Source organism: Sapajus apella, unplaced genomic scaffold (assembly GCF_009761245.1).
Source record: "Sapajus apella isolate SASKATOON/1434 unplaced genomic scaffold, GSC_monkey_1.0 scaffold40, whole genome shotgun sequence".
Classification (NCBI taxonomy): domain Eukaryota; kingdom Metazoa; phylum Chordata; class Mammalia; order Primates; family Cebidae; genus Sapajus; species Sapajus apella.
In genome coordinates, this window is record NW_022436980.1 from 374,358 (window position 1) to 387,392 (window position 13,035).

A 13,035-nucleotide genomic window follows, 5' to 3' on the forward strand; every position below is an offset into this window, starting at 1 on the left:
GATTTACTTATCACTCTTATAATTGCTCATAAAAATTATTTGAATGTTTTTCTTTCTTGAAACTATACTCAGAACAGGGGTTATAAACTTTTTCTGTAATAAGCCAAATAGTAAATATTTTAGGCTTTCCAGACTATACAATCTCCAATAAAACTTTATTTAAAAGAATAACAGGCAGGCCATATTTTTGTCCAACTGGCCATAGTTGGTAATCTCTTTTAAAAACAGTCTATGTAGCATCTAATATTGGTATTATCTAATATTTGAAAAAGTAGTAAAATTCCATTATAAAGTCAGCTGTGTTTTTACTTCTGAGTGGGAGTAGTAATTTAATAACTTTCTCATTTTCATAAACTTTCTGTCTCCAGTGGTATCACTGTTAATAATTTCCCTATGGGATTACCCACATTACCTAGGATTTTACATCTACTTGCTTAGAGTTATGTAAGATAATTTAACTTGAAAGTTTAAAAATTTCCTTAGTTTTTGTATGATTTCCTCTTGTTTTGTGTATTATTCTGTGTAACTTTGTTTTCTCCCTATTTTTCTTGATTAGGTTAGATATTGGTTTGCATATTTTGTTTATGTTCTATTCAAAGAACTAGCATGTTGATTAATTTATAACATAGCTTAAAATCAGAACTGAAGTTCTGCTCTTATGTTCTTATGTCTTTTATGCTTCCTTTTGCTTTATTTTGATCTTTTTTCTAGCTTTATGTTTCATGTTAGACTTATGTATTTTAATTTATAATTTTATTGATATAAGATGTAAAGGCTACAAATTGTTTTTCTTAATTATTTTCATAATATTCCATAGATTATGATATCTGTAGTACTATTTTTGATGTTTATATTTTCACCTATTTTAATTTGTATTTTCTATTTGATCTAATAGCTGTTTAATGAAGAGTCTATCATTTTCAAGTGGAAGAAAATTTTTCTGAATTTAAAATAACTGTATCATTATTAATATGAAATGCATAATGCAGTATACTGCTATTGGCTCTACAAATTGTGATGATTTTTCTTTACCAGTGTCAGTCAGGGTTATCCCTTAATGGAGAGGTAATTGAGCAACAGTCCGTAACCAACTAATGCCAACCAATCTTCTGACTTGTCTATGAAGCAGGCATAACTTCTTTCTTCTTCTGTCAATTGGTTTTAGGTATTTCCCTCCAATCCCATGAGATTATAGATGTAGGCTGACATGAAGGTATTTTTGCAACAGATGGAATTCTTGACTCCATGTACATCTAATTTACTAATAACTTTTTGAAAGTTCAAAGCTAATATCCTAAATATACCATGTCTCCCACCCAATTTTATGACTCAGTGAATATAACATCTAACTCATGATAGATAGCACAGGTTACATAGTCATTTGGTGTTCCATAGTTCAGGCTCTACAAGGACCCAGGAGTATGTCAGGAGTCGCTTTGACAATGGATAGTAACTGCTGTGACTCCTCTAGCGGGCTTTCCAATAGAACATTTTATCCACCAGATGCATTAAGCTCTATCAGATCTACAAAATCATACATCCCAAGTGGTAGAGTAGCTTGCAAACATCTTTGACTTAGGGGACAAACACTACCAGGTTTTTCTCTAGGGTTTCACTCAAAACTGGCAGACTTTTGGGTGATCTAAAAATTAGTTGGTTCAGTAATTTCAAGGACATTATAAACTATTATTTAAATCTAAAATCATCATCAAGTGATGTAACACTTTCTTAGTTAGGAGAAGTAAAATAGCTTATGCTTTAATTTAGAGGAGATGGTCTATATGCCCCAGACCCTAAGACCCTAAAAATCTTTATATATGGTAAAGGCCTCTGGATCTTTGTGGTATTTTCTTCCTACCCTCTGAAACATGAATTTTATGAGTTATAAAGGTACTTGCCAGGTCTGCTCATCAGACACAGTTAGCATTACATATGCAACAAAGTGAATTGGTATACTTTCTAAAGAATGTCCAGACAATCAAGATTCCTGAGGATTATATTATGACAGAGAGCAGGAAAAATAACATAGTCCTGGAGAAAGATTTTGAATTTATACTTCAGCCCTTTCTTTTGTTCTTCTCTGTTGATTAATATGGGGTCCATCCCACGTCCATGTGAAAAACAGATTTCCCTAAATAAATAACTGTATATTAGGTACCATAGGTTGTATTGATCTATACCCATAAAAGTATCAACAGCTGGGCAGCTTGTGATTGGGACTGTCACCTGGTTATTTTTATAGCAATATACTATTACCAACCTCAATCCATTTTGTTTTCTTTTGCAAAACCTACACAATGGAACTCAACAATAACGTACTGGTGGCCACTATCATTGCATCATTCAAGTCTAATTGTGCTAAGCTCTGCAATTTCTTCAGAGATGCTTTATTCCTTCTGATTACAATATTGGCAGAGGAAGACAGTTTCAGGAGATTCCATTTTTCTTTCCTATTATGTGCCTCTAATAACAATGTAAGCAAACAAATATGAGGATTATTTCAGCTACTAAGCATATCTGTCCAAATGATACATTTGGAGAAAAAAACTGGGTTTGTCTGCATACTCACTAGATCTACTGTGAGATTAGACTTGGGCCAAAGCTCCATCTGTCAACTGGTTATTTCATTCCATATGTCTTGCCTCTAACTGGAGGACCATAATTTCTTTTTTTTTTAAATTTTCCAGTATTAATGTCTGCTCTGACTCTATATTTAACAGTACTGAAAACTAAACAGTTACTTCTGCAAATGATCACAGATGTTTCTATAATCACTATATGTACTTATGATAGCATTTCAGGATTCTTTTTCAGGGACAGACAACTAGCTCCTTTTTTAATCAATAGCTTCTGAATCTGCAAACTGACTTATATCTCAAAACCTGAGGATATACTGTAACTTTCCATTTTGATGGTATATGTCAAAAATTAAACTGCTCTTAATTTTTTTTCTAATCATGCTAGGCAAACAACATCTCAGTCAGCTTCCCAACTTATTTTGCTCCTAGAAACATCAAGATATATTAGTCAATACCATAGATTCCTGCATTGCCGCTGCAGCCTTGCTGCTTATTATGGTAATTAAACCCGTATTGCCAGAGGGTTAAATCTTGCCACCTGGCCTCTACCAATCCATGGATATTATAGAGCCTGACTCTCTTCCATTAACTCCTACTGTCAACAAAGGCCTTAAAAGGGACAACCACTACCAAGCTTCCAAATAAGCTAATACTTGCCTTTCTGGGGCATTTCTTACTAGGTTAAGTGAAGACAGGATCCTCAGAAGCCTCCTAGGGAACATAGTCAAAAGGTGAGTTGCCAGAACAAACATATTATATTCATTTTAACATATCATCTCCCTGATCCCTTTTTTAATACTATACCAAAAGACTCTGATGTCTCTACTTTTTTTTAGTCTAGGCTTCAAGGGGCCATCCCAGCAAATTACTACTAGGACCATATCCAAGTGTTCCTGCCAAAGGACTAAATCCAAAATCATAAGTAAGTGCCTCCATAAAAATAAACTCTCCCCTATGCAGCTCCCAAGTTCAAGTCCTTAAAAACCACTCTAAACACATTTCCTTGGTGACAGTATTAGTCAGATCCTCAATTCCTTTGGTAGGTATTCTATTTCCTTCACACCTAGTTTATTTCTTCCTGGAGGAAGATTTATGCTTCTGTTAGGTTGTGCTGAGATCTGAGATCTGATTCTGGTTGTTTGCCTGAATGCAATGATATTGGAGGTGGTCTTGTGAGGAAAAACATCATCATACAAGGAAATTATTTTAGGTAAGATCATTTCTGGTCATTACACCCAGAAAAGGGAAACTGCTCTCCAAAAATGGTGAAAGAGGTACTTCTGCTAATCAGAAGGGTTTGAGGAAATTGGGGGTTGCTGGGATTTACAATATTCTCAGGCTTAATCTATACAAATTTCTCCATCCCAGGTTAATGGTTGAATAGTGCCCTCAAAAATTTATGTGCACCTAGAACCTCAGAATGTAACTTTATCTGGAATTAAAATCTTTGCAGAAATAATTAGTTAAGGATTTCAAGAAGCAATCATCCTGGATTTAGGGTGGGCACTAAATCCCACCTAGGCCCAACCTAAATCCAATGACTGCTGCTGTTATAAAAAGAAGAGAACACACAGAGACAATAGAGAAGATCATGTGAAAATGGAAAATGAAGGCAGAGATTCGAGTTATACTGCCACAAGTCAAGGAACACCAGGAGCCACCTAAGCTAGAAGAGGCAAGAAAGAATTTTCCCCTAGAGTCTTCAGCAGGAGCACAGCCTGACACCTTAGTTTTAGATTTCTGGCTGTTAGAACTGGTAAAAAAATAAATTTCCCTGTTTTAAGTCACCCACTTTGTGGTCATATGTTATGGCAGTCATAAGAAACTAATATACCAAGATCATACTCTTGCCTTATCAGGGCTGACTTTAACAAATGAAACCTATCAAAGATATGTTCTTGGTCCCTTATAAGCAGCTCCTGGGCCTATTTTTAGCACAGTCTTCCCTAGAGCTACAGAAAGTAAGGGTTCCTTTAAAGCTACCTTAGAGGACTTATGGGATTTGGTAAATCAGTAATTAACTGTTCTGAGATGATGTAGGAAGACAAAAGGACTCCCAAGGAGTCCTACACTCTACTACCTATACTCTAATCCTTGGAACCTGTCAATATGTTCCTTAAATAACAAAAACAACAAAAAAGACTTTTAAAAGTGAAGAATGTTTCCCAGTTGTGGTGAGAAACGGACACAATTGTGGAAGAAGAGTCAGAGAGATGCTATGTTGTTAAATTTGAAGACAGACAAAGGGGCTAAAAGTCAAGGAATGTATGCAATCTCTGAAAAAGGCAAGGAATCAGATTGTTTTCTAGAATTACTGAAAAGGAATGCAACCCTGCTAATACCTTGATTTTAGCCCAGTGACACTCGTGTTGAACTTCTGCCCTATAGAACTGAAAGATAATGAATTGTGTTCTTTTAAGCTATTTATGATAATTTATTTTGACAATGGAAAACTAATACAAGTACCCTCAAGGAAGTTATTTTATTTCATCATCATTATATAATTATCATTACCCGATATCAAACATCATGACTACTTGAGCTCCCTTTGTCTTATCTGTCTAGAATAGAAAGATTAGTCCCTAATCACAGAAGAACACTTTTAAAGTAACTATGATGTCACTACATGGAAGGGTTTAATTCACTTTACCTGGAACCTTCAACAGGTTTGCTGATTTTAGACAAGAGACAACCTAGCTTCAAACATCCAATACTGAGGGTTTACAAACTGGAACAGGAGTCAGCAGACTTTTTATGTAAAGGCCAGATATTGAATATTTTAGGCTTTGCAGGCCTAACTGTCCAGCTTTACTCTTATAGCAAGAAAGCAGCCACAAACAATACCTTAATGAATGAGCATGGCTGTATTCAATAAAACATTTTGAGGAAACAGGCAGCATGCCAGATTTGGTTCGTGGCTGTAGCAGTCCCTTATCTAGAATAACTGTAATAACTGTTATCTTAACCAGGAGTGTGTATAAAAAAAAGCCTGGGGCAAGGTTTAGTCCTAGTGTTGAAGGGAGTAGTGCATTCTCAGGATTGTAATAATAAAAGAAAGATGATTCATTATCACACTAACCACTATTTCATGGGGAGAAGCAGAAGAGACATCACCAGTCACCTAACAGGTGTACTGGCATGGTCTTGCAAGAAGTCTCCAAAAGTTTATGTGAGAAAACTATGACTCAAATTAGACAAATAAGGAGGAAGAGAGGAAGAATTTATTACTTGTCTCTTGTCTAACATTGGTCAAGGTTTTCTCCATGGGAGGTTAACACCCTTTCTTCGGAATTATGTCATTTGATCCCTTTGGTATCTGTTAGGGAAGCCAGATTGAATGCCTTATGTTGTAACACATCTTCTGAATCCAGAATTAATGAAAGGAGCCAGAGACCTGGGACTAGCTTGTCAACTTCAGGAAGCAATGCTGCATGAAATTAATTAATTATACCACACATGAAGTGAAGCAAGCAGCTCTTGTTTGGGAAACAAGAGAAGCTGAGAGGATTCAAGCAGATGTACTCAATACTGTATCTAATCAACACAGGCATCTCTCAGTTCAGAAGTACCCTCATATTCGATAGATAAATGCATAGTTTCTTTATAAATGATATATTGGTGGAAAGATGGCCTATTTTCTGATTCTATGATATTATCTTGTTTTTTTTTCTTTCTTTTTTTTTTTTTTTTTTTTTTTTTTTTTTTTATGTTTTGCTCTTTTGCCCAGGCTGGAATGCAGTGGTATGATCTCGGCTGACTACAACCTCTGCATCCCAGATTCAAGCAATTCTCCTGCCTCAGCTTCCTGAGTAGCTGGGACTACAGGTGCACACCACCACACCTGATAATTTTTTGTGTGTTTTTGGTAGAGACAGGGTTTCACGATGTTGGCCCGGCTGGTCTTGAACTCCTAACGTCAGGTGATCTATCTGCCTCAGCCTCCTAAGGTGCTAGGATTACAGGCATAAGCCATCGTGCCCAGCCATATTATCTTGATTTTGTAGGATCCTTAACTTTAGCAGTTTGTTCCTTCTTGCACTTCACCAATTAGCTTCCAAGAGAAGCTTTCCCCTTCCAAGTTTAATTTATTCCAGAAATACAAACATGTTGAAAGTTAGATAATCTATTAAAATAATTCAACAAATTAACAAATTAAGAAATAATAATCTTCATATATGTAGAAAGCATTCAATAAAATTCAACACCATTCATAATTTTAAACTCTTAGAATATTGGAAATAGATGGAATGTTTTAACTTCATAAAAGCAATCAAAGATCTGCAATAACCATTTTACTTAATGCTGGAATCGTGGAAGCATTTCCTTTGAGGTTGGAAACAAAAGAAAGTTCCTAGTAAAACCATTTTTATTCAACACTGCACTGGGGTCCTAGCCAACAAAAACAAAAAAAGATATATATAACTATACATATTGGAAAGGAAGAAAATTTGTCTATATTTGCTGTTTTTATACATAGAATATTCCAGAGAATCTAAGAACAGCTATTAAAAACAAAGCATTTAATGATGTAGCTGAATACAAAAAATTAAAAAATCAATAATATTTTATAATCTAAAGATAATCAATTATGAAACAAGATTAAGTCACAAGGGCAATAAAATCTATAAGGTACTTATCAAATTAAACTAGCAGAAGATATAAAAGACTTTTATAAAAAATTTATAGTTACAGCAAAACACAAATGAAAACCAAAGTAAACATATCATATTTATAAATGGAACACCCATATCTTAAACATGCATATTTTCTAAGTTATACATTCACATTTCAAATAAAATCCCAGTTGCGAATTACACTGAGCTTGATAAGCTGATTCCAAAATTCATACAGAAGAATAACGAGTCAGAAATAGCCAAGATAATTTAGAAAAAGGGGACCAGCTTACCAAATATCAAGATATTTTGTAAGTTATAATTAATAAAGTATGTCAGTACAATAGTAGATAAATAATGCAGCAAAAGGTAAAGCCCAGAAGACCCACCCAGATATGGGAACTTGATATATGAGTGAGATGTATAATCAATGGAAAATAGATTGACTATACAATAAATGAATTATTTACATGTACAAATAAAAGTCTACTATATCAAATCATCATAAAATAAATTACATAAAGATTAAAATCTAATTGTGAAAATCATGGTCTTAAAACAGATAGAAAAAATAGAATTGCATTTTCTCCCTGGTACGGAAATATTTACTGACTAAAAAACAAAAAGCAAGAATCACTTGAAAAGACTGATAAAACTGAATATGCTAAAATAAAAAAAACTTCTGTGACGAAAGACTATTGATGAAAAAACTGATATACAAGAAGTAAAGTGATTTATTCAAGATTATATGCTAATAAGTGCTAGAGACACAACTCAAACCTATAGTTTTCTGCTGCCAATATTCACCTATTTTGCAGTCTTTGCAATTACATAATTGCCACATTGTATTCTTTCATAAAAATTTGAACACAAAAAATAAGAATACCTTTCACCATTTTCCCCAATTCTGATCTTCAGTCTCCTCCCAGATTTATTTATATTTTTTCAGGCTTTTTTTTCCTTAGGCATTTGAACATGTAAGTACAAATATAAAGGCAATGCTCAAGTGGTTTTATACCTTACTGTTCTGCAACTTTTATTTTTGAAAACTGTGCCTTAAAGAACTTTCCATATCAACACAACATTCCACAGTAAGGACATTGATTTATTCAATATTCGATAATAGTCACTTAGACTATTTTAACAGTTTTCTCCATTAGTCAAATAAACAGTGTAGATATTGGAAATGAATTTTCCAGGTCATAATAAATACTAAAAATAAATATGTGTTTTAAATGTTGATAATGCTTAATTGCTCATCCTGGTATATATACGTATATTTAGATGCTATTTCCCAGTGCCTTTTCCATTATCTGATATTTTTAAATTGATATTTTCAGTGTTTAACGTTTTGTCAGTCTGATGGTAACAAATTGTATATTTTATTTCCCTAATTATTAGTGAGACTGTTTCCTCCTCACTGCCAAATTCCTACCTCTAGAAGTAAGAGGCAACCACATCAACTCTTAAAATCATATTTTTTGGTAGCCTTACTTTCATATGTCTAAATATGTTTATATTGCTATTTTCTGATTTAGTCATTAGATATTATATATTGATTTCTTACTACAAGATGAGGATTTAGCACAAGTTCTTTATATATTTTCAGTGTTCATTATTTGTGACATCTAGGAAATATTACATCCCACTTTGTTGCCTATCTCTTATTATGATAGACTTGTAATAGCATATGCCCTAAAGTTTTTAGATTTTTATCCAAGACTGTCCCTACTCCATAGTAACTAATAACCCATATCCTACAAGCATCTTTGAATACTTTCTGAGTCATGATTTTAATGTTTACTAAACATTCGTTCTTTATGTATGCATGAGGCAGAGGTCTTACTATTCTTTTCAAAATGAAGAACCAATTGTCCAACACCATTTTTTCAACAGCTAATTATGTCCTCAAATATCTTCTCTAAAATATATACCATTTTCCCAAATACCTGAAACATTTAGGGATTATTTATTTAGGTATATTGGTCTTCTTGTACACCCCTGTACCAATATAACATTGCATTTCTTTTTCAAAAATGTCTTGGCTATTTATAAACATTTTCTTTTCTTAATAAATTTTAAAATCATCTTTTGTATTCTTAAAAAATAAACTCTGATGACACCTGATTGGAATTATATTGTACTTGTGGATCAATGTGAAGGAACCCAGTGTTATTCCATGGGTGAGTGGACTTGCCTTTCAGGTTCAATTTTTGGTAGGCTAATTCAGTTTCTATCCTTTAAAAATAAACAAAGAACCAAACCTACATACTAAATAATTTATTAATGTTTTCTATAGTATTTAGCAAAAATTATATATTGAAGAAACATTATTTAATAATAGAGAAACTTTAGATATTTTCATGTTTTCAACTGTTTCCTCACCACTAAAGGCAAATTATGAAATAATCAAAGTGAATAAGAATTATTTCTGTAATATAACCTTTTATATATAAGTACATATTAATAAAATCAAGATTGGCTAATTTATATTATCTAATATTGATCATTTATCCTTACCAAACTGAGTAACAAAGGAAAATTATAATCACATTATTAAATTCAAGCACAGAGTATTTGAAAATTAAAGTTGTTCTACATGTTATCATCTTCAAAATGCCAGTATTAAACACCAATTTTAGCTCTCAATAAAGCTAAAGACTTAATTTGGCACCATCAGTAGTGTGAATCATTCATTCATTCATTCATTTACTCATTTGTTAATTCTACAAATTTTCATTTTAAATAATATAAAATGCTATCAACTGGGCTAGATATTAGATATACAATAATAGTAAGGTATACCTTTTTTCAAGAATGAGGAAAATAAAAAAAATAATAATATCGTAATACTCACTTTCCCTTCATCTCTTGGGCTATCACTTAAATGTACAACTGGACCTGGATGAGTCTTGGTGGATCTGTTAAATAAATTCAAAACAGTAATTAAAAACCAAACATTAAAATACTTTCCACTAGAGACTGAAACAAAGAAATTAAGATTACACTGGAATAAAATCCCAACATTCTAGGGTTAAGCTGAGATTCACTTAACTTTTCGGTTTGCTTTACTAACTGTATTTTTATTTACTAACTGCAAACTACTCATTTAAAAAAATGGGATTAAACACAAAGATACACATAACAATGGGGTTCTTTATTATCTGAAATGTTTGTTGTCACATAAGCACCCCTGAATTTTTTTAACAGTCACGAAGGTAATGCTGTAAACCTGTCTCAATCAAATTGTGAAGTACATACCTGATTTAAGACTTTCTTTCACATGAAATCTCCTCTGATTATTTTCCCCTAAAGAAAAGTACAGTGGCACCTTTGATTTAAAAAATAACTCTAGTGATAATCCTCTTACAGAAAACCAACAAATTAGAAAAACCTAGTTCACTGGTTTTACCACATTTATCAGATTATTTAGCATAATAAATAAGATAATTATGAGTCTAACAGCATATTGTTAAAAGACCCGGGTTCTATCCATCTGACTTTAAATTTATTCTACTCTGATACCTGGCATGTTTCTTTTTATAATTTCTAGTTTAACTTAAATCACTTTGAAAATGATTATGTCATGATCAAATATAACATGACCTGATATGACAAAGGTTTTATTATTGCTCCACTTTCCGCAGCCTTTCTCCATGACCTAACAGTGCCAAATTAATCTTATTATGATTATATTAACATAGCTTCAGTTTCTTTCTTAATGAGACACAAAAATTATCAATGATTCTATACAAAATAATGTAGAAGATTTAAATCTTAGAAACTTTTTGGAATCAGAGTGACAAATTAATTCCAGGATCTTCTGATACTGACTCCTCAGAGTGACCAAGAGGAATAAACACAGATTCATTGGATATTGATGAATTTTGTTGGTGGATTCATCATTTTCATCTAAAAATGGAAATATTAGCACTGACCCTACTGAATAATTGTGTGGATTAAAAGAAACATACAGCATCTAATACTATAGCAAAACATAGTATGCATTCAATAAATAGTATGATTGATGTGATAACTGGAAAATCAGGGTTACTATTTGCATTCTAGAATACATACAGAAAGACACAAGCATTCCTATACACCAATAACAGACAAACAGAGAGCCAAATCATAAGTCAACTCCCATTCACGATTGCTACAAAGAGAATAAAATACCTAGGAATACAACTAACAAGGGATCTGAAGGACCTCTTCAAGGAGAAATACAAACCACTGCTCAAGGAAATAAGAGAGGACACAAACAAATGTAAAACTATTCCATGCTCACGGATAGAAAGAATCAATATCATGAAAATGGCCATATTGACCAAAGTAATTTATAGATTCAGGCTATCCCCATCAAGCTACCATTGATTTTCTTCATAGAATTAAAAAAAAAATATAAAAAAAAAAAAAAGCTGGAGGCTTCATGCTACCTGATTTCAAACTATACTACAAGAGTACAGTAATCAAAACAGCATAAACTCATACCAAAACAGAGATCTAGACCAATGGAACAAAACAGAGGCCTCAGAAATAATATCACACATCTATAACCATCTAATCTTTGACAAACCGGAAAAAAACAAGCATGGGAAAAGGATTTCCTATTTAATAAATGGTTTTGGGAAAACTGGCTAGCCATATGCAGGAAGCTGAAACTGGTTCTCTTCCTTATACTTAACAAAAATTAGCTCCAGATAGATTAAAGATTTAAACATTAGACCTAAAACCATAAAAAACCCTAGAAGAAGACCTAGGTAATGCCATTCAGGACATAGGCATTGACAAAGACTTCATGACTGAAACACCAAAAGCAATGGCAACAAAAGCCAAAATAGACAAATGGGATCTAATTAAACTAAAGAGCTTCTGAACAGCAAAAGAAACTATCATCAGAGTTAACAGGCAATGTACAGAATGGGAGAAAAATTTTGCAATCTACCCATCTGACAAAGGACTACTATCCAGAATCTACAAAAACTTAAACAAATTTACAGTATAGAGAAACAATAAACAACCCTATCAAAAAGTGGGCAAAGGATATGAACAGACACTTCTCATAAGGAGAGATATTTATGCAGCCAACAAACATGAAAAAAAGCTCATCATCACTCGTCATTAGATAAATGCAAATCAAAACCACAATGAAAGACCATCTCATGCCAGTTAAAATGGTGATCATTAAAAAGTCAGGAGACAACAGATGCTGGAGAGGATGTGGAGAAATAGAAATGCTTTTACACTGTTAGTAGGAGTGTAAATTAGTTCAACCATTGTGGAAGACAGTGGCAATTCTTCAAGGATCTAGAACTAGAAATACCATTTGACCCAGCAATCCCATTACTGGGTATATACTCAAAGGATTATAAATCATGCTATTATAAAACACATACCCACGTATGTTTATTGCAGCACTGTTCACAACAGCAAAGTCATGGAACCAACCCAAATGCCCATCAATCATAGCCTGAATAAAGAAAATGTGGCACATATACACCATGGAATACTATGCAGCCATAAAAAGGATGAATTCCTTTGCAGGGACATGGATGAAGCTGGAAACCAGCATTCTCAGCAAACTAACACAAGAACAGAAAACCAAACACTGCATGTTCTCACTCATAAGTGACAATTGAATAATGAGAACACATGAACACAAGGAAGGGAATATCACACACTGGGGCCGGTTGGGGAGTGGGGGCTAGGGCAGAGATAGCATTAGGAGAAATACCTAATGTAGATGGGGTGATGGATGCAGCAAACCATCATGGAACATGTATAACTACGTAACAAACCTGCATGTTCTGAACATGCACCCAAGAACTTCAAGTAAAATACAC

At 33.3% G+C, this 13,035-nt stretch overlaps 1 protein-coding gene across 9 annotated transcripts in view; it reads right to left on the bottom strand.

The window, feature by feature from the left end:
* Positions 1-13,035, bottom strand: part of STXBP5L (syntaxin binding protein 5 like) — a 421,768-nt gene that overhangs the window by 244,377 nt on the left and 164,356 nt on the right. For all 9 annotated transcript variants that reach the window (XM_032298936.1, XM_032298937.1, XM_032298935.1 and 6 more), the window contains one exon: positions 10,050-10,113. In XM_032298936.1, coding sequence (XP_032154827.1) covers positions 10,050-10,113 — 64 coding nt within the window. The remainder of the gene's footprint in view (positions 1-10,049; positions 10,114-13,035) is intronic.